A 22,887-nucleotide genomic window follows, 5' to 3' on the forward strand; every position below is an offset into this window, starting at 1 on the left:
GGCACACACACACACACACACACACACACACACACACACTCATAACAGTTTGATCATCTTGAACGCATTAGGGCGCAGCTGCAGGCGCCGGGAATCGATTATCCTTTTCTTTCGGCGCAGCGCAATCCTTTTGCATACGTGCCGCACCTGTTGTCATGGTTAAACGCGGATCCCAATTCGCTGCGTCTCTAAATGCTGCCAGCCATGCGAGCCATGCGAACCTCGATGCTATCAGTCTAATGGCGTCCTGGCCAGCCATTAATGGGCTGAGCTGCCCGAAGGCTTTCATTTGAATTGGACACGGCCTGACCGAGCGCTGCGAGAGGTGTGAAGAGCTGCGCTGCCTCTAAGTGTTGCGCCTTGCATAATTATATGCAATTTATATTGCGGCAGCAGGATCCTTCTAGGAACTCCTGCTGCTGCATCTCCAGCCAACAGCTACTGTGTTACCTGAGTGCCACAGGGGTCGAGGGTCAATTGAAATTGATGCCATTGAAATACTCCTAAATGTTCGCTCTTTGATCTGTTTGAATGCGAGTGCAAGGGCGAGTGCGAGTGCGAGTGGCAGTGGGTGTGGCTGCAGCTGCCTGCCACAGCAATGCAGGGCAGAGCAGTGCGCGTCTTAAAACGCCAAGAAAACGCTCAATTCACTGGTTACATCGATTAATATCAATAGCAATTCTATGCTTCCATTGTGATCTAATGATATAACTGGCCAATTGGGTGTAGCTGCAGCTGCCTGTTTGATTGCCTAACTGCCAGTTGATTGAATGACACGAGCGCGTTAGAAAACGCGCAGAAAACGCGAGTTGGTTTGGCAATATCAAACGATGTGAATGATATGAATGATCTAATGTGTTTTGAAATAAAGCATATATTGAATTGAATTGAATTGACCAGGTTCATGTGCACTATAGGCAGTTGCCTGCCTGAGTGCTTGCAGATTCCAAAACCCGCACGCGTTTTAAAACGCGAGGAAAACGCAGAGACTCACGATCTGTAGCAATCGGAATGCTCTGACATACAATAGTCGTTTAGTTGTTGCCGGGCTCACAACTAACATTGCTTCCCTCTACTGCATTGCATGTGTTGTGCGCGTTTTAAAACGCGGCGAAAACGCGCGCGTGCTTTGCGCCCACTAAGCTGGGCATAACTTGCTTAATTAGCAGCCAATATCACGCACTTCATACTGTCCAATTAATTTAGCATATTACTATAGCTAACTACAAGCTGCCGCAGTGCAGCAATTGTTGCCTCAATCGTTGTTGTTGTTGTTGCTGTTGCTGTTGCCTCTTGGCAATTACCTTTGCAGGTTGCTGGCTGACGTTGACGGCTTCGTTTGTTGCAGCAACGTCAACCAGGCCGTGGCTTGGTTGTGGCACATGCAAAACAGAAATCAGCATATCGCATGTTGTCGCAGCCATGCCCATAGAGAGCGGTCCCTACGCCCCTTCCCCCCCTGTCCGGCTAATGATAGAGCCTGAATGCGCTGTGTGCTGGCGCAGCAAAACGTCAAAACGTCAAGCATCTATTAGCCCGATTCTGTATTTTGTTTTTAGTTCGTTTGGATTCAACGCCTTGTCCTGCTCCTCCTGGTTGCCAGCCACAGCCACAGCCCGGAGGGGCCAATGCTTTAGAGTACCCTGCATAGTTTGAGTACGTTTAGCAGTTTGGGTTGATTGCTGTAAACAAGTGAATGAGGTAATGGGAGAGAGAAATAGAGAGAGAGAGAGAGAGAGAGAGAGAGAGAGAGAGAGAGAGAGAGAGAGAGAGAGAGAAGCCAGTTATCGATAACTAATTAATTATTTTTGATATCGAAGAATTCAGTTATCGATAACTAATTAATTATTTTTTATATCGTCTGATGATTTAAGTCTCTTGCCCAGCTAGCTTTGATCTATTATGTTTCTAGTCCAGAGCTTCAACCAGTCGCACATTGGATTATTATATACACAATCGATATTCAATGTCAATTTCCACAGCTTTGCTTGTAATATTATTTGTAGCAGATATATAAAAAGAACAGACAAGTCATATTTCATATGTGGAATAAGTCTAGGGTAACTGCTAGTCGTGCACATCCGTCCCTTTACCTGTGCCGGCGCTGCTCTATTTGAAATCAGCTAACAAAGTCTCCTCGACCTGCGCCGAGACCAGCTCAACTTCCACTTCCTCTTCCACATCGACTTCGCCTTCAGCTTCGACTTCGACTTTGTTTGTTCGACAACATTTCTCGTATATGCAAATGCCACAGCTGAGTGTTGCATGCAACCGATTCACTTGCTCTTATTACTACAGCTGTTGTTGTTGCTGCAGTGTAATATTTAGCAACAATTGTTGTTGTTGGACATGTCTCTGAAATTCGTGTCATGCGCCTGTGTAATTTAGCGTTTAATGAGAAGGCGTTTGTTGGTCATTAAACTATCGCCAGCCGGTGTCGCCTGCCCGAGTCGCCGCCTCCCCTCGTCTCGTCACGTAATTGTGACTTGACTCTTTTTACTCACGTATACATTCATATATAAATATCGTATCGTATCGCATCGCAGCTATATTTCGTGGCAATATATCTCGCCTGGGCGCTTATTAGCTGCTTTAAGCAGCTTGTAACGCAGCCATTGAGCCAGTTGCGTGTTAGTTTAGCGTGTTTTCAGCTCTTTTTTCTCTCTTTAGCCTTTTTTGTTAGTTTCTATTAGCTGCGGCTTCAGTGTGTAATCAAGGGTTAAGCACCACACGAGGTGCCTTAAAGAGGCGTGGCACACTTCAATTTACAACCGATTTTTATAAAATTGTATTTTTTGTTTCGTAAATTATAATTGTCCAATTATTTAATTAGGTATTGACAAAAAGCATGATGAAATGCATGATTTATTTTCTTGGTTCCCTTTCTAGTTTTCTCAGTCTATCTCGTGTTTTAGTCCGTATATACATACAAATATAAATAGATATTAATAAATTAATACATTCTTAGTTTATTGCTGTTTTCGAAAAATCAAATAGAAAGCGCTCTAGACTAATGATAATTAAATTATAATTATAGTTAACTTGCATAAAAGTATTGATTTACAACAATGAGCGTACATGTATGTACATTTATCTTTATAAAACCTGCAAAATATACACATATAAATATTTCAAGATCTTTTCGTGTTGAACAATTCAAGATCTCTCAGAAAAATGTTATATCAGTTACCTTTGTTGCTCTCATAATTCACCCAGTACATTATAATACATATGCATACATACTGCACGTATATACTATATAGGCTATATTTATCTACGTACTATATACTTTTTATTTATCGGAAAGCCTCAACATTTTAAAATAATAAGCGGCGCAATTAATTTTCATGTAAAATACAAAAAATTGTCACATGAAAAATGCATGTGAAATGCAATTAATTCAAGTGCTATAAAAACAGACAAGAGCCACCGCACCACACCCACGACACTATACCACCCAAATAACAACCAACTTTGTTGTTAAAATAATAAAAGATAAATTTTAATGACAATGTTGCCGCCATTTTTTTTTTTGTGAAACGTTGCCAGCAAAATCTGATTGCGGTTCTATTTATTGTTGTTGTTGTCGTTGTACGCGTTGTTGCTGTCATTTGTTGCAATCACATTAATTATAATTATAGCGCTGACAAAGCCTGGCAAAAGTATCTCATTTCACAAATTGCCCACAAGCCAAACCAACTCCGACTGAGACTCTGATTCCGATTTCGATTCCAATTGCAATTCGAATGCAGCTCCAACTGGCATTTAACTTGAATATTTGTGTCTGTGCGCCTTGTCTTTTGTTTGCCTTTTAAATTGGCGCATTAGCTGGCTAAATGTGCTTTTGCCTTGGCTTCAACTTCAACTTCAACTCGCAACGAGGCGAACGCACGTGACGAATTGCCGAGCTGCCAAGCTGCCAAACGGCTCGATAGCCCCGACCAACCAACCCCTTCGCGGCATGTCTTAGGTCTATGTATGCAGATGCCTGGGCCACGCCCCCAGCCACGGCCCCAACCATTGCCGTAGCCATAGCCGTAGCCACAGCCCCGTTTCGAGCCTTATTTGTAATTCATAAGCTTGACGGCGGCTTTTTGATGTTTCTGCTATACCCTGTTGACTTGTGGTAAATGGAGTATATTGGCTGGCCCTGGAGACTATGTATGACAATATTTATAATTATTAGACATATTTGCTTACCATAAGAGCTGCTTTACAACTGCCTAAGTATTTCAGAGTGCTGATTGGTATTCCCCGTGTAGAGCATGCTATACCCGGTAACACCCAACTGCAATGCGCTCCGCTCTCTTATTTCGGCTCATGCATTTGTCATTTGGCGGCAAAAGTTTTCTTCCAATTACACGTTGCAACAATATAATGACATAATGTGTCAGGCGATTCACTAGCTGCTCCTGCTCCCAGCGCCAACTTCAGCCCGAGTCCCACATTCACATTCACATCCAAACTCACATTCACATTCACATTCACATTGTGTTTATGCAAATCGGGCCATTGCGCGGCTTATAATTGGCTCTGCAATTGCAAATCCTGGCCATAGCGCAGAGGTTCCACAATTTGAAACTGGTAACTGGTAACTGGCAACTGGAAAGTGGGCCGCGTTGATTGGCCAGCGTGGCGGTCAGTGGCGCGGCCATTGCGATTAAGCCGAAGCGCGGCTTAGCGAACTCGACTTTGTTCGAAATTTGTTTATGGCCCGCCGCCATATTGTGCATCATTAGCTTTTGGCACTGTGTCTGCACTGCTGTTCGTCGTTGAGGCATACACTCAGAGAATCAACTGAGTAACTAATCTGGCTTGAGTCTATCAAATTATCAAAACATTCTTCTTTCTTCTTATTAATCCCAACTGAAGTCACTGTCATCACAGTTAAGCCATCTTTTTCCCTCGATAAGCGAGAATTCATTGCCCTTGGACCTCTTCATTGTCATAGATGAGTATCAAAATATATTAAACTATATATTGTTTTGAGATCAATTCAATTCTATTTAACAATTCATTCGATATTTATATTTCTGATAATAATAATATTATTATGAGCTTTAAACTTTCTCTACTCGTGGCTCTGCTCATTCCTTTCGTCATTCCCATTTCAACTGCACTTTTCGCTCAGTGCATGTGCGCTGCAGTCCTCTTGCTCAGTCGACATCTTCAAATCTCTGTCCCAGCCTTCGCTGCATTGCATTCGCTTAATTACCTTAATTGCGCTTTTGTTTTGTCTGTTGCCATGTGAAAAGCCAAAGTGTTAATTTTATTGCTACAGCAACAGAGCAGCCTCAGCATCAGCAGCCGCATAATTATCGAGTGGGCCAAGAGTCTGGGCCGAGTCTGATATGAGGCTGTAAGATCAATGCCCATGTGACTTCCACTTCGACTCCGACTTTGATGGAGTTGGAGTTGGAAAGCTAAGCTGAGACGTTGACTCAGAGGCGATATAATGGCGATCGGCCATTTGAGTTGCTAACCAAAGCAGGCACAGAAAAATAAATCAATTAGCTCGTAGCTAGCTCTGGCACTGCGTTGGCCTAATGGCTGACTAGACTAATTAGTGGCTGGCGATCAAAACAGTCGGAAACCCTATATACATACATATACATATATATCCATCTGCTCGACGATGTCAATTAATTCGCTTTGGGTTTCACCAATTAACACATTTTGTTTATGGTAATTTCGTATCGCAAATGATAAACCATAGATAACGCTGACTTTTCGTTCATTTTATTAGAGTAGCAAAACAGTTTTACGCTGACTTTTCGTTCATTTTATTAGAGTAGCAAAACAGTTTTACGGCTTTATATAATATATATCCAATATACATATATACCTGTATATGACTTTAATTTGCACAGCGCAAAAATGATATCACGCAAAAGCAACCACAAAGCATCTACAAAGAAGCTGCTAATTGAAATTAGTTAAAACCCACTTGAACCCCATTTTCGTATTGCGCAAATCACATCCAAATCGAGTCCAAAAACCTCGAAACGGGGCCTGAAATCACATTCCTATCGACAAAATAACAAATCAATTCAAATCAAATCAAATCAAATCAAATCAAGTTAATTAGCAGCCGAAGTACCCAGCTAACATTTAAGTTCGTGATCGACTCATCAGGCAATCGACTTAATAAGTGCCAAAAACCAAATAAGAGGGAGCTTTAACCAAAGCTAAGCAGTCTTCAGTCTAAGCATATTTTCATTCCGTTGATACCCTGTAAAATTAAGAAAAATATGAAAAAAAATGTTGTATTTTTATTTTACAATAATTACCACATCTCCAAAAATTAACATCAATAATCATAATTTTCTTCATCCAATTCGATATTCGGGTCGAAATTGTTTGCATCATCCTCATCCTCATCTTCAGCTTCTAAACTTTCAGTTTCATTTGTAAATTGATGCGCGATTTGCGGAGGCTCAATCAGAGCAAACAGATCAATCACTTCGCTTGGAAATTTTAATTTTTTGTGAAGCTTCTGTCTTTTTTTAAGACAGAGACTTGACAAAAGCGGATCAGATGAATCTAATGCCCTGTGAAAAACATCAGTGATGTTGTTTAGCCTACTGCTCTTTCTGGCATGCGACCTTCTGTCATTTTTATAAATTTTGTTTCGAGCTTCTGATGCGTTTTCTCCGAGAGCACCAACAGGAACTATGCAGCTATCCATTATTTGGTATCCATGGATCAAAACTTTGTGCACAGTTGGGGACATGGGATACCAAGAATAGTTATTCATATATATTTCAAATGTACGGACGCAGAAAGCTCTAAATTTATCGCTATTTATATAATGTTCGGATGAGATAGCAATTAATATTATATGAAAGTTCCTGATAACTTCATAATTCAGATTTAGTATGTCAGAAAACTTTCTAGGATCTGAAAACGCTCTTCGGGCGGTGTTTCCATCATTACTGCTTCCACTACCGTTCTGTTTGGGTTTATCAACTATAAGACCCATTTCCAGCCATAACTTTTCTTGTATTTGTTGCTTCCGTGCTGCGACTTGATTTTTATCTGCTTCCTTTATGCGCCATTTCTTTAAATCATTTTTATAAGATATTCTTAACACAAACTCTAAAAATCTTATCCAAGCATGAAGTGGGCTTAATCCATACTTAAGATTTTTTTCAGTCACTTTAAAACACGCTGAGTTGAAATCAGCAATTTCTAACAATTGTTTTGGTTTCGCCCCGCATAGAGGGCATGATTGGCACGAATTTGTACCCGTTACAATATTCAAAACCTTTCCATCAATAAGGGTCAGATGCATATCATACTGGATATATATTGTGTTGTTATTATATATATATTTATGCTCACTAAGACCTCTTATTTGCTCCTCCCAATATTTTTTTCATTCAATATAACGGCTGTGGTTTCCTTAACAAATTCGATTTTCAAAGGTCGACAAAATCTAATTGACTGCGGTGTTCTATTGAGCCAAATTATTCGGTTATGTTCATCCGTCAATCTTAGGGGAATTATTGTGGAAACAAAAAGGGAATGATCCATAGTATTGAACTCATCACTCTGAAAATATTGCTTATAACTGCTTTGCCCAGTTGATCCATCGAAACCGTAGCTCACTATTAATTTATAGTGCGTTGCATTTGGAACTACTTCTAAAACATCCTCTTGCAGCTTTAGAATCCGATCTGCTGTATGATTTAGTAAGCTCTGCAAAGGCACTTCCGCTTTTTTTTCACAAATTGATATTCCATTTGGCCTGCATTTCAACTTAGCTTTCACTACTTCCAAATAAGATGGGAAAATATCACATCCGTGTTGTTTACAGATCAACTTAATGTTTCCATACTGCTCTTTTGTTAACCCGTTTTCAATAAGAAAAGCCAATGCTTCAGATGGTTCTATAGAAGTTGGTAAATTTCCTTCTATTTTCTTTCTTATCTCACTCGCATTCTCACTGTGCATTGTTTTTCGTAGAACGAATGCCATATCATTTTCTTTGCATTTTTTTGCTGAAACCGATGCAGCATGTATAAACAGTTGGGTTGTGTGTTCTTCTTGACTTGCAAGATCAGAAGCTAATTTTCTCTTCAGCCGACTGCCTGCTTCTTCATAAGTAAGTTCTTTACGGCCAGCTTTATCTTGCGAGGACTTAACTTCTTTTAAGTTGATAAATATTTTGCCCCCGACCCACCGTGAATGTGTTGCTTTGAATCTATGCAGATTACGGTTACATCTGGGCAAATATCTTTTAACAAAAGCAATAAACTGGGCTACTTGGGTAGAAATACTGTTTTCTACATTTTCATCCACATTATTATTAATTTTTTCAATCATAAACAATTTCACCGCGTCTGCTTGGCGATTGTTGCTTGCCCATACGTCTAGAAGCTCTGAGCGCGTAAACTCATACTTAGCTATAAAAACGTTATTTTTTCGAAATGGAGCAAAAAGGAGCAAAAACGGTTAAAAGTCTCTAATAATAGAAGTTTCAGACAACACGTTTGCAATTAAACTTCATCACTAGTCTCCTCTATTTGTAAGTTATGTTCCACGAAACACGAACTATTTTGTTATTTTTTAGCTAAAATACACAACAACAAAACATTGAACAATTAGACAAGTAAACAAATGAACTCAAAAATTTGAATTGACAATTTATAGTACATACCATCAGTAATGTTTTCCATTTTTAAAGTTATAAATTTTATTTTTATTTACCGCAGTACTAAACTTCAAAGTTGCACAATTTTTCCCGCGCTTTTTTTGCATACAAAGCAACTCTGGGTCAGCTGACTTGCAGCCCCGCGTTATATAGTAGGGGCAGTCCATACAATTTTTAAAAAATTCATTTTATATTAGTTAAGATATTTATTATTGGAAAATAAAAAAAAAAGGTTAAAAATTGATTAAAAAAAAATTGTATTTATGCCAAAATTTCGGGTTTTTTTCCTATAGTGGATTGGAGCTTTCCAATGATGATTTCTTACGGAAGATTTCTCATGAAATATTAACATATTTATAGATCTTTATCATGGTAGCCAAAGTTAAGAGTAGAGCTAGAAATACTGCACTTAATGACATAGAATATACACATTTCGATCAGTTTGAGTGCGACGGCAATTAACAGTCAAAACTTCTCTCAACAGAACAGACATAGCTTCAGTAAAACAGATTAGGAAATTTAGTAGTTCGTATAGGATATTAGATTGTTAAATTTATTTGATATATTTAGATATATATTGATGAAAATAAAAGAGTTTGGCTTTGCAGCTATGACGGTGATGGCCGCACGAATACCGGAGGAAATCTTTGTCTGGGTGCAATCAGCAAAAATTATGCGAGAGGAGATTTTTCTTGCATTCTGAAAGGCAAAATGGTTGCTTGACCAATAACATATGGAAAGGAGACAGCGCAAATTATTCATGATCTCATTTGTCCTTAAAAATTCAATAATCAAATCAAATATCAAATGTTTTTCCTATATGAGTAAAGATTTGTAATGGGAATTTAGTGGGGCCTGGCAAAGATTTATTATAAGACACAAATCAATTAGTTGGCAATCCGGTCCGCTGCTGCCGCTGCCGTAGTTCGGGGCCTGAGTTTCATTAGCGAGGTGTCTTTAATTAAGCTAAACAATCAAAGTCAGCAATTGCCATAATTTAGTCATGGCAACCGATGAGAGGGACGAGAGCGGAGCCAACGCCAATTAACATTGATATCGAACGGGAACAGAGGGTAACTAGAAGCTAAGTCTCTGGCGCCAACTGTACGAGCAAACGTCACGTCGCGTCGCTTGGCTTGATTATTTTATAAATTCATTCGAGTTCCATGCAAAGCAATTGATGTCTGCTTAATAAAACTTAATGTTTCATATAATTTCTGCGAATTGCCAGCGATCCGTGCCAAATGACAAAATGCTAAAAAGATATAGATGGCATCAGGCAAGGGGAGGGGGCAGAGGTCGGCTTTCTGCTTGGCTGGGGGCCTGGGAGCTCTTTTTTTTTTTGGCGTTGGCGTTGGCGGCACTTAAAAAGCTGTATATGTATGCTCGATATACATATATCTCCCTGTGTCTGTATCCGAGTATATTTGAGCTTTTTCAGGCATATCACATCCGGCACAGATATGGTGTGGGTTATTATTTGTGCTAATTGGACTGTCATTTCTGTGTTTGTTTCTCTCGTATGAGTGCTGAGTGCCTTTTGTTTCGTTTCGCGCGCTGTATTCAAACTGGCATCAATTTCACTTTGGTCGGAAACGCCCACTTTTTCATGCGAATCTCTTTTATTAACATAAATAAAAAACTTATTTTCTTAATTGTATGCCTAATATATGCGAGTGTAATATCTTTAGTATGATCATTTCTTTTGACAGTTATTATTGCTTAAAGTTGCAGTTAAACGACACGAAGACAGACTGCCAATACAGACTATTGAAGACTCGAAATCCATTCTCCATTCCACACTTCGGACCCTATGTATTTAGTGCCACTTATCTATTTTTTATGTACTGCCTGATTGGGAATTACAAGCACATATATCAACTAGTCAAGAGCTCGAAGCCCGTTTAATATCATCTGTTAAAATTAATATTCTTCAGTTGAGAAGCGTTTATAGTAATACTTGTCGAGTAGACAACAACATGTAGTCACACTGTAGCCATAACACTGCCGTAGCTATAGGATTGAGTCCCATTCCCATTTCCCGCTGGCTTTAATCAAATATATTTAATGACTGCCCACAGCAAATGGCCATTAGTCCCACATTTCAAGTAGGAAATATTAATAAATTATTCGGTAAGCAAATTTGTCAAATTACGAGTCGGAATTCGCCTGGTGTAAATAGTTGAAAATAATTCATAAATAAATTTGCATCTAGTCAGGTCTCTGTGAGCGTTTCGTGGCACGCCTCGATGCAGCGGCACACAGTTGTTAATTAAGTGCCATTAACTGAAGGATATAAACGCAATTAGCGCCGAGTGGAACTCAAGCAAAACCGCCAAGCAGTCGCACCCCCATTTCGTAAAGCCCCATGCCCCGCTAGGCCTCCCCCTCGCCCCCCTCTCGTATGCAAGCGGCGCTGTTGTAGATGTTGCGTAGCCGCGAGCAAAGTGCCGTCTGCTTAATTAGTCTGCCTCAGTCTAAATAAGTACAGATATGAACAAACACATATACATATAGTTGGGAGAAAGAGATAGAGATAGACAGAGAGAGAGGGAGAGAGATCGAGTGGCACTGAGTCTGTATGTCGCAACTCATTTAAGTCGCATTTAATAAAATCAAAATCCATTACGCTTAATTTTGATTAAAACATTGGCCCAGCGTCTGCTCATTAAATTGTCACGCATGTTGTGTCAACCTCTTCAACTACACCCGTTGCTCTGCTCAGCTCCCATCGGACAAGTTCCATAGCCATGGAGCACTTTGAAGTTGTCTCCGCGAGGCCGCCAACGCTGACACTTGCCTGACATCCCGTTTGACAGTTTGCATTGTGGCATGACACAAACTTCTCCCTCTCTCCCAGTCTCTCCCCAGTCTCCCAGTCTCCCACTCTCTATCTCTGTCTCGCACACACTGCTCTACACTTCTCTCATTTGTTTTTCCATAATATCTATGTCGACCCCACTCCTCTCTGCCCGGCTGACGCTTCACCTCGCTTCTATTTGCAACATCTGTCGGAGGGGCGGATCGGGCCATGGAATGGGAGCAGATTCAGCGACATTCTTAAAAACGATTTAATTTAATTTTTATTGTTGACATAAACGTAATTGTCAGACCATTTATCCGCATTAAGTCCTCTGATGCGTAAGGATAACAGCAACAACAACAGCAGCAGAGACAACAATAACAGCCACAAACAAATATGGCGTCACCATCATTGGGTGACAACAGGGTAGGAAGAGACAGTGGAACAACTAGATGAAACTCTGATCAAATTTAACTCGATATATTTGTAGAGTAGATATTGGAGAATGCCAATATATAAGATTTCTTGCATTTATCTATATTATCTATATTATATTCTATATTATTAATCTATCGATTACAAATATTGATTCTCAACAAATACTAGATTCAGTTTCCTTCCCATGCCAATCGCAACCATTGTACTTGATGGTGCGAAAAAAAAAAAACATAAATATTTACAATTTGGCACAGTGTAAAATGAGTTTAACTTTATCTGCTTTTGTGGTTGTTTACCAGACACAGGCTTATTCTGGTATCCTGGGCAAAGGATGTTTTCGGCTGAGCGGAGAGGCAGGGCATAGAGTATCTGCAGAGCTGTTATTTGTCGTTTGTTTCGTGGTCTATTTATATGCAAGTCAGGTTTTTGTCAACAAAATGTTTTGTGACAGAATATGGCGAGATGGCGACAAAGCGAGAAGGCGAGAAGGCGGGAAGGCGGCGCCCTGGCAGAGGGTGGGTTAACGCGCATCATTCGCCTCGCTGGACACTAATGGAAAAAGTGCCCTGCTGGTGTGCGGAGAGGGAGGGGAGAGCAGGAAGAGGTCGTGGCAAGCATTGACCGGTACCATCAACCACTCGGCAGCCATTCAGCAACCACTCGGCCACCACTCTCGGTGGTTGCTTCCACTTTCACGCCCAGAGGCGGCTTTAAGTCGTCGGCTTTAAAAAATGTTGTTTTGTTTGCAATGAGGCCTAAATGCGATTCGAGCCATGAATTAGCTCAATTTCAGTTATTCAAAATTGGATCGATTTCTTTTGATTCGCAATTAATAGTCGCTGCCACATGCGGAGTTTTGAATTTCCGCTTTGGGGCGCGGCACGTGCCCGTGGCTGGGCTTGGTGGGCTGGTTGTCAGAGCTGTGTGGGTGGGCGCCACTTGGGTTACATGCGAGTCCCCCCCACACACACAAGAAACATGTGTGCCACACTCGATACATGTAGGTAAACTCTAATGATGGCAAACCTGCATCTCTAATGATTCGTGTAATGCATCTAGCATATAGCATGATTACATCGGCTCACATTAAAATCTAATTATATGGAATGAAGTCAAGGAATCGCTATAATAGGCGCCTCACTTGACTCTGCCAGCAATTGCAATTAGCATTTACACCAAAATCAAATGGTATTACAGTACCTGCCCCTCCCCCACTCGCCCACTCTCCCACTCTCCCTCTCTCCCACTCACCCCCTACTTGGTTCCCTTGCCTTTCTTGGGCGTTGGCTGGCACAACATGGCGTATAATTAATAAATTTTGTACACGCGCACCAAATGCCCATTATTTAGTTGATTGTTGTTGCTGTTGTTGCTGTTGTTGCTCTCTGGCGTTAATTGCACAAATACGTTTCTGAACAGTCCATTTTGGAATTACTTAAACCACAATGCGTGCCCCTGGATCTCCACTCCCTCCCCTCATTCCCTAGCGGACGGCGCGCGTCAAAAGCGGAAATTTGTTTATAATCGTTGTTAGCGTGTGGTACGCGTCCATAGCTATGACTATATATACACACACACATATGCATATAGTTGAAGGCCCTATCAATAGCCTAATAAACCCAGAAAAACAAACTAAGAGGGTTCTAATTGCGTGAGCTCGACCAGGAGATACTCTCTGCTCCATAAACATATCTTACTTCGGCTAGCCATATATACCAAGTATTTGTATACACAGCCTAAGCACAAGTGAGATATTAGATATCTGTGTAGACTTAAGGTATGTAGGTCTATAGGCCCTTGACTTTTTATTCTAGTCTAGTTATTTATGTTTTAAAAAACTTAGTTTCGATTAAGAAATATCCTGCATGCTGGATGGTATCTCTTCCTCCACACAAATAACATTATCATCTCACCCATATACCCTGCCATAAGATTAGGGCCATAGGGCATACACCAACCCAAAGTTGAGGCCTGAACTAAATTGATACATTACCCCGCTGCTACTCTGCATCGCTCTGACCGAGCGATATTTCAATTTGTCTGCTCAGCTCTCGCTTCTGGGTGTTCCTGCAGCTCCCTAGATTCCCATTGGCCATATGACAGGGCCACTTTGCTCGGCCCATTGTCTAAGCGGTTCTTTCTTTCATTCTTTCTCTGTTTTTTGTAATTTTCTAATTTGTTCGTCTTGCCTTTGCCTTTCTTTAATAAATTTTTTATTGTTTGTTTGATGGCAGCAAACAAAAGTCGAGGAAAATATTTGATGGCCTCCGAGCACGCGGCACTGGCCTCTAAAATGTATCTATTAGCGGGCAGCACTTTCCCATCGCGCGGGAGCGAGGGAGCGAGAGAGGGGAACCCTTTTGTGGCTATTGTTTTGATAAAGGATTTCTTTCGGGCTCATCTAATTGCCTGTTGCCAGACTGCGCCTGACTGCCTGCCTGCCTGCCCGCCTGATGGCATTCTAGAACGTAAACCGCAACGAAAATGCACAACATATGAGCGTCATTAGAAAATTGTTTTGCCAAATGGTTTTTAAATTGTTTTTGTTTATACTCCTCATCCGGCGAGCGTATCTAAACGCTTTCTATTGCCAACAGTTGTTTGTTGGCCAAAATAATCTCTCTGTCTCTTTGTCTCATCTCTGCGTCTCTGTCTGTTTGCTGGCCTGCGGTTTGCACCCAGCGTTTAGCGATTCGGGCCAAAGTCTCCAGCAACTGTTGCCGTATGATAGATATACACATACACATACACTTGTACGTCGTGCCATTGATTGGCATTAATTAGTGTTCGGATTGGCAATTATATCAACTGGTACCAGTTGAAGGATCTGCTAATTGAAGACGATGCTTAACCCATTCGCATGACTTTAAACAAAAGCTGTTCGCCACAGTTGCTAAAAAATGTTTTTGGAGAACCTGGTTAAAGCCTACGTGTGAAATACTTGACTAAACTGAATTTAGTATTCAAAGATTGATGGCATGAATGGGAATGATTGAACCGAAAGTGTTGCGGTTTGTGGTTTCTCTTGTGTGACGTAGGTAAACAGTAGAAGAATCTCCTTCGGGAAGAGAATAAGGCTGGTCAAGCCATTCATTGGGGAGATTAGATAAGTAATGGACCTCATACTCCTTCTACACTAATTAGTCACTCTTCAGAAGAGTATAAGAGTGATGGAATATTCTTATATTCTTCCAATACTAGTCAATCAGTTTGGTGAGATTGATTGACCAAGATCATCAAACCTGGCTAAGTTTTCATTGGATTTAAAATACAGAACTTTTGAAAATGATTATAGAAATATCCAAGATGTTAACTTCCGACTTAATCTTCATTATAAAAAAAATTCATTGAGATACAATAGCTTAGAGCAATTATTGTTCTTCTCTCTATAGAACCACAAAGCTATTTTTGGCTATTAAGAAAATAAAGAAAATGCTGGTTTATACTATATATAGACGCATTTAATTTATATCCAAAACGGACAAAGCAAGAGCTAATATGATGTTACTCACCAAAAGGCTTTCAAGAACTCGTATACTCGTAATTCAATTAACTGTAAAAGCCGTCATTAGGGTCTTATAATGTACTTCGGACAACGGCTCGAGGGGGACGAGGCGAGGCGAGCAGAGGAAGGCAGAGGTAGCCCCACGTCGGCATCATAAAACTGAACAACAAAGTCACACCTCAAAGCGGTACGATAAATCAGGCACAGATCTCAACGATCTGAACAATCTGGCCAACTGGACAACTGGACAACTGAGAACTCCATGCTGGAAGCTGGAAGCTGGAAGCTTGCGGGCGGCCAATTTTAATTATCAAAATTATGACAAAGTTGTTTATGACATTTTAACGTGTGTTTTTTTGTCGGCTCAGAAAATTTGACTGGAAATTTATTGATTTTTAAGAGTCTTTCTGCCGCGCGGCAGCTCAAAGCCAATTTATGCAGATGCGCACACGAATATATATGTGTGTAACATAACATATGAACACATATAGATCCGCTTAGCCCATCAATAAACAATATTTGAGAGCCATAATAAACAACAACAAAAGCGCTAAACTGTTCGCCACCGCCAAGGGGCAGCCGAGGAGGGGGTAGAGCCTGGCTACCGTTTTGCGGGCAGACTGCAGCCTCGAGCGCTGTAATTTTGGTAAGAACTCCGACCACAAACCAAAAACGGGCCACACGAATTCACAATTTGAAACTAACCAAAAATCATCAGATTGCTCTAGTCGGGTGAGCTCAACTGAAGAGCAGCAGTAAGCCGCTGAAGAGGGTGTATATGCTATATACCATACCCGATAGCTCTCAGAGTCACCTTTAAGAAAACAAATTTTCAAATCAAATTATATTTAACTCAATAAAAAACTAAAATTGACGGCTGCTTCAGCCTGTTACATACATCTGCACTAGCACTGCATACCCTTTCTAAGCCATTTTCAGTGGGTAAATTGTATAAAAAATAAAGCGATTTAATCCTTGGCTGCATTGTTGTCGAACCGGGCAGCTCCCAATGAAGCGCCCAGCGCCCGCCCAGCCGCACGCTCGCTCCCAGATTAATTGCCCAGACGCCAGACTGTGAGTTGCAGCCTGACTTGGGGTGGGGGGCACGGGTTGGTCCGGGGCCCAAGGCCCAGGGTCCAGGGTCTGGGGACCTACAGCAGCGCGCAGCAGCATCTGTGCTGAGTGCGGTATGTGTTGGAATGCGAGGCTGGAGAATCCAATAAAGCCAAAATTATCAATTTATTTCACGCCTCAAAATCACAGCAGCCGAGAGAAAGAGTAACAAAGAGGGATAGAGAGAGGGAGACAGATAGAGGGAGGGGCTGGCACAGGCACAGGCACAGGCAGAGCCAACGGCTTAATTATAGTTGAGCCACGCATGTATCTGAAAGACACGCAGCACTAACTAAGGACTAATGCGCATCCAATGCATCGATGCATTGATAGTTAGCAAAGCAAAAGAGTGAGTTAGCAAAGGGCGTAGAAAAACTAAAGGAAAGGATGAACAATAAAGGAATCGTTTTTTATTGGTTGTCAGATAGAAAATCATTCGAATCATGAAATCGGTTTAATTTTGACGAAATTGTTATGGAGTTTTGAAATCGACGACAAAGAAGTTGATTATTAATTTATAAATTTAGTAGAGCCTAGAATGTCTATAGTGTGTATATAAATTGCCATATAATTAAACTAAGCTATACTATATATTCATACATTATTTTGATTTTGATTCGACACTGACTCATAATAGAGAGTTCGATTCATTTCGATTCAGTCAATCGAAAAGAAAGTCTGCAGAAAGGAAATTACCAGTGTCATAGTATTTGTGTTGTAGTTTGTTTTCATCAATGATTGCCGAAGACTCTTTGATTCTTGCGCAATTCGTTGGCTTTGTGTGTGCCGCAACGCAAACAATGTAGACCCGGGTAGGCGTTAAGAGGGTGTTATCCTTTAGCGCCTTCGCTTTATGAGAAACCAACAAAAATCGGCAGCCAAGAGTCGGCAAAGGTCTTCGCATGCCGCGCACCTAATTGCAGCAGCTCGACCCAGGCCCGAAAACCCCTCGAACACAAAGGCAAAATTTACAATGCCCGCCAGGACGACGATAACAACAACGGGCACAAGTCGAAGAAGAACAAGAATAAAGGCAAGATCTGCCCCTCTAGGCCCATTGTTGGCATTGCCAATTCCAGCGTTTTTACGTTGAGTAAAAGAGAGCATATAGGGTATATTAGTTTGCAGAGAATTTGTGTGAAGAACAGAAGTAAAGTTTATCTGATTCTATATGTCGATTCGGTATTGCTACAAAGACTTATAAAAAACTATAAAATGAAGAAAGCTAAGTATATAACTCTTGATTATATCTTGTACGAAATTACCGAAATACGAATGAGGGTATTTTCCTGTCTGTCATACCTCGTGTCTCACTCGCTTTGTGGTCAAATCGAGCGGCCGTCGCCTGCTGTCCATAATGAATGAATTCCATTAAAGATTTATGCCAGTTTGATGATGCCGCACAAGGATCGAGGTGGATCGAGGTGGTGCTACGATTGTCTTGATTGAAGGTTGATTTGTTGCGTTTAGTCGGGCAAATGGGATTAGCACACGTGTTGCACACGCACACCCAAGGTGTGGCAACGGCAACGGCAACGGCTAAGCAACTGGCGGCAGCTTGAAAGGCTGCTCAAATTTTATTTTGACAAATGACATTTCAATTGCAATTGTTCACACAGCATGTGATCCTCCCTCTCTCTCTATCTGTCTCCCTCCCTCTCACTGTCTCTCTCTCTCTCTCTCTTTGTCTCCCGCAACATAATTCAAATTAAAACTGCGCAATTCATTTTCAAGCGGGGAGGCAGATCAAACAAATCGTAAAAGGCAAACAGGCGCGCGAAAAAACGTGATTGGAGCCACCTCTCCCTCTCTCTCTGATTCTCTCTTTCTCTCTCTCACTCGCTCTACCTACAGCAACGCTGGTGCAGCAAAGTGATTTGATCTTTGCACCAACCTGGTAATCCGCATCTAATAATGTGAAGCATTCGGCGCACGATCCGAGTTCAAGCCTCTGGCAGCTCCAGCTACAGCTAAAAAAGATTCAAAAAGACAAGAAGAGGAGAAACGAAGACCTCCCAGCTGGCAAGCCCCAACTGTGAGTGTGTATATTTATTTGTGGCTCGCACTGTGATTGGAGTCAACGATGGAGTTATTTGTACGTTTGCAAAGGCCGCAACCAGCTGCCGGTTTGCAAACAGCTGCCGGTTGGCCAATTTGCCAATCTGGCGGAGATCGCGCACAGCAACAAATTATATGCGTTGTCCGTAATTGAGAAATATTGAGACATTATGATGAGCGATAACAGAGCGACACTGTGAGAGCGAAAGAGAAGGAGAAACAGAGAGAGAGGATGGGAGAGGCCAGTACAATTAGACATTGCCCGCATTTGAGTTCCATTTCCAAATCCAAATATCAATTCCAACTCTAATTACAAATGGTTTGAAAATGAAACGTGTGCTGTGTCATGGCCATTCCCCGAGCCCCGAGCGCCGAGCCCCAAGCCTCCCCAATGCCCAATCCCCAATTCGTATACTCCATTTCTCGTCGGCGGGCGCCGCGGCAAACAGAAAAAAAAATCACCGTTCGATTTTATTTCATAGATAATTCGCTTAAATTATGGCGCAGCGGCGTCGACTTAATGCCCCACAGCGACCTACAGCAGCGCCTGATTGGATCGCTCTGCGCTGGCTCTGCCCGACTCTGGGATCGATATCGATCGAGCGACGTCAATCATGCCACGATTTGAGCTGAAAAGCGACCAAAGCTAGCCACAAAATGGCCGCAACTAACTTAAATACCAAATAGTGCCGCAGATAATGAGAAGAAGAGAGCAGTGCAGGGATGGGTAATGATCGACTGGCAGATACCCTTTGTGGCAGCGAATATTTAAATTTACCTGATTTACAGCTATTAGAGACAGTAATTACTCTACCTTCTGCCGTGTGAGTCATCGACTAGCAGATACCCTATATGTGAACGAATCCGGCTATTCTAATGGACCAAAAAATATGATCGATTGCTTTATAGACAGTTAAGTCTTGAATCGGCTCAATTTTAACCACTGGAACATCTCAAGGTATTTAAGGAAGCCGGATATTTGAGGATATTTGAAAACTCTCCGCATACAAAGAAAGCTCATCTGACGCATTTATGTGTTTGCAGGGTATTAAAAAAGTTACGGTATTAACTGTGCAATTGAAATGAGCTGTCATGCATATTTTATACTCGTATTGCATTGCGGCATTTAGCAGAATTAAAACACGCCCACTGCCTGCCTGTCCTCCACACCCACCTCCTCCGCAGCAACAGCACTGGGCACACAGTCATGTGTAAAGAGCTGCCCCACCCAATACCACTTGCTAGTTGACAGAGCGGGTGGTTGGCCTGTGTGTGTGTGTGAGTGTGTGTGTGTATGTGTTAAGCGAGATTGACAAATTGAAACGAATGTGGCCATTCACTTGGAAAACTTCATTAAATGCCCGCCCAGGCGGGCAGGCAGGCAGGCAGGCAGGCAGGATATCATAAAAGTGCGACGGCAGGACATGGGCATTATGACAATATGGCAAACACCTCAACAGGAATACGGAAACAGGGCTCTGCTCTGGCGGAGCTAACAGGCTGGCCAGCTCTTGGAATTGAAAATTCTTCATAGTCATCAAAGCAGTGCGCAGTGGCGCTAGATGGGAGAGGTGCGAACAGGGGGAGGGGAGGTTGTCATTCCAGTTTATGTGTTTGCACCACCCTGCACCGCCCAGCGCACAAAGAGCGTGACGTATTTCCGTTTCCCATTTGCACCTGCATTCATTATCCTGTATCACAGTTGCTACTATTGTTGTTGTTGTTGTTGTTGTTGCTGTTGTTGCTGTTGTTGTTGTTGTTTTGGTATGCGTAACTAAGTTTTAGCTGTCACTTTTTATGTCTGCCGCATAATGAAGTCGAATCTGAAGCAGGCGCAGGGCCTGGGGGTTGTCTTTGGCTATATATAAGGTATACACAGTGTATGTGAGAGAGTCTCTCTGTGCGTGTATGTGTGTGTGTGGTACAAGTGCGCGTGTCCAATCCGATTTAATGCAGTCAAGTGACTTTATTTTTATTAGCACAACTTAATGAACTTGAAATTTCAAACATTTATTACCAGCATACAATCTACCTCCCTTCTCTTTCTCCTCATCTTCTGCTTCTTCTTTCTCTCGCACTTTTCTGTGTGCGGTGAAATTCGAAATTAGAAAGTCAAGTGATTTATGAACGTGCCGTGACTGAGGATTAGGTATCGTTCGCATGTAACCTACAACCGAATGAAGAACACGGATTGTTGCTAGACAAATCGAAGCTATGGGTTGACAATGAATGTCTTTATTATAATTCTTCTTCTTCTTAGCATTGGCATTATCATTAGCAGTAGCATTAGCGTTTGCATTGGCTTTTGCATTAGTGTCTCTCATTTGCCTCGCTAACCAAATTGGACATCTCAGCGACTCTGGGACAGCACGTGCTGTAAGCACTGCCCATAAGACATAGGCTACACTGCAACTATCTTTCTAATGCTCAGCTATATTTCAGTTACAGTTACAGTTGCAGTTGCATAGTTGACTGATTTACCAGACCCTAAATCTAGCCCAACCGCCCTTGCCGTCGCTCTCCATAGCACCGCTGGAACCGCTGGAAGTGGTGGAACCGCCCAAGTGGCTCATTAATGAGCGCAAACGATGCATTTGATGGCAATGCAATCAACAGATAAAAGAGCGAGAAAGTTTAATTGCAGCTTTTTAGCTTAAAAGCAAAAGTACAGCGTAATTACAGACTACTCTATACACACACGCACACATACACACACACATGCAGACTACATGCCGGCACGCCAGAGAAGAGAGTCGAGCGTCTAGAGGTGCGAACCATGACGCATGCGCCTAATTGCTGCAACGCACACGAAAAATTTCTAGATAAAGAAAAAAGACAAAAAGTTGACCACTGAAACGAAGTTGCAATACACTTGCAGAAAATGGAATATACAAGACACATATATGAATTGAGTGATAGGACATATATTAAGTTGGCTTAAAGGGCTGAATGGGTATTCGCATCATTATAATGAAAGCAGAGAATTAATCATTAATTTGAAAAAGAATTCATTTGAATACTTTTTTGTCAACTCCTCTGAGTAAACTTGAATGCTCTTCTGGCAGTGTATACAAATACGACAAATAACGGCTGCATGCAACTAACAAACAATCAACAAACAACTGCGAGAGGGTTTCAACTTTGCGGCCATTGTTGTTGCTTTTGCTGTTGCTGTTTACGTGACTTATTTATATAGCCCGCATTGTTGTCTACCGCTGACGCGATGCGTCGTCGTCGTCGTCGTCGTCGTCGTCGACGTTGTTGCAACTTAAGCAAATCGCATTCTCATTACTTACGAGAAGCGCATCGGGTAGGTTAGGGAACGCAGTCACCGAAGCTCCATTAACGTCAGCCTCGCGTTAAAAATCGATAGATAGATTGAGCCAACTGCCAACTACTGGGACCAGGCGACGCCTCGTGGTCGCCAACGAAGCTCGAAGCGGAGTCGAAAGGCAGCGCGCACCAAGGCGATCCGCGGCACATTCTGAGGCTGTGGCGGCTGAGATCAAAGCGCGCGAAAAACCACCATCATCTTCTTAAAGGTGGTAATTATGTCTCGCTTTGGCTCGGCTCTTGGCCGAGTCAGTTGGCCAAATCGTTCTGACTGGGCTCTTTTGCTTGCTGCTAAAGCGAAGCGTCCTATAGCAACTGTCGCTGATCAGTGATCGCCGGTGATCAGTGCTCAGTGATCGGTGATCGGTGATCGGTAAGTGATCAGTGATTAGTTATACTAATCAGTGATCAGTTTACATATGTTATATATGATATTCTGGTCGAATCGGTCTGACTGGACTGAGAGCTCTATTGAAGCGGTGCAGTGATGATTATCTAAGATCGGCGATTGCTTTGAAGGTTCTCTGGCCTACATGGCTCCCCACTAAACTCCCTTTGCTAAGGCACTGGCCTTTGGGACCTTTAGGAACCAGTGATCAGTGATCGCACATCTGCGGAGGGTAAGAAGGATTGGTGTCCAGTGATCGGTGATCAGTTTGGCAGTGAAAGCTTCACAGTAAATTTGTACGCACTTGTTCGTCCCAAACACAAACCAAAATGGCCGCCGGCTGTTGCGGCCGATGCATAACCCGAAATTTAATTTAAGTAGCTCTACAGCGATCCGCATTGCCCCTCATCATAACTCAGCTGTCAGCTGCATGTCACTTCTGCGGCTACCGTTGCCCAGATCGAAATTGTAGACGCAATTAGTTTGAAATATTATTATCGACACGTACTCCACATTCCCTGGCTCGGTCGCTCGGCCGCTCGGCCACTCGCTCCACTGTCTGCGGTGTCTGCACCACAATTACCCTCAATTGA

General features: G+C 42.0%; 1 protein-coding gene across 1 annotated transcript; it reads right to left on the bottom strand.

Annotated features, from left to right (window-relative positions):
• Positions 1 to 6,657: 6,657 nt before the first annotated feature.
• On the bottom strand, positions 6,658 to 8,810 carry LOC122757015. The gene is made up of 2 exons (XM_044008092.1): positions 8,663 to 8,810; positions 6,658 to 8,575 (listed from the first exon to the last, which is right to left on the bottom strand). The coding sequence occupies exon 2, from the start codon at positions 8,326 to 8,328 to the stop codon at positions 7,354 to 7,356; it is 975 nt and encodes a 324-aa protein (XP_043864027.1). The 5' UTR covers positions 8,329 to 8,575; positions 8,663 to 8,810; the 3' UTR covers positions 6,658 to 7,353.
• Between the last annotated feature and the right edge of the window lie 14,077 nt (positions 8,811 to 22,887).

The sequence above is a fragment of the Drosophila mojavensis genome, unplaced genomic scaffold (genome assembly GCF_018153725.1).
Source record: "Drosophila mojavensis isolate 15081-1352.22 unplaced genomic scaffold, ASM1815372v1 contig_231, whole genome shotgun sequence".
Lineage (NCBI taxonomy): Eukaryota > Metazoa > Arthropoda > Insecta > Diptera > Drosophilidae > Drosophila > Drosophila mojavensis.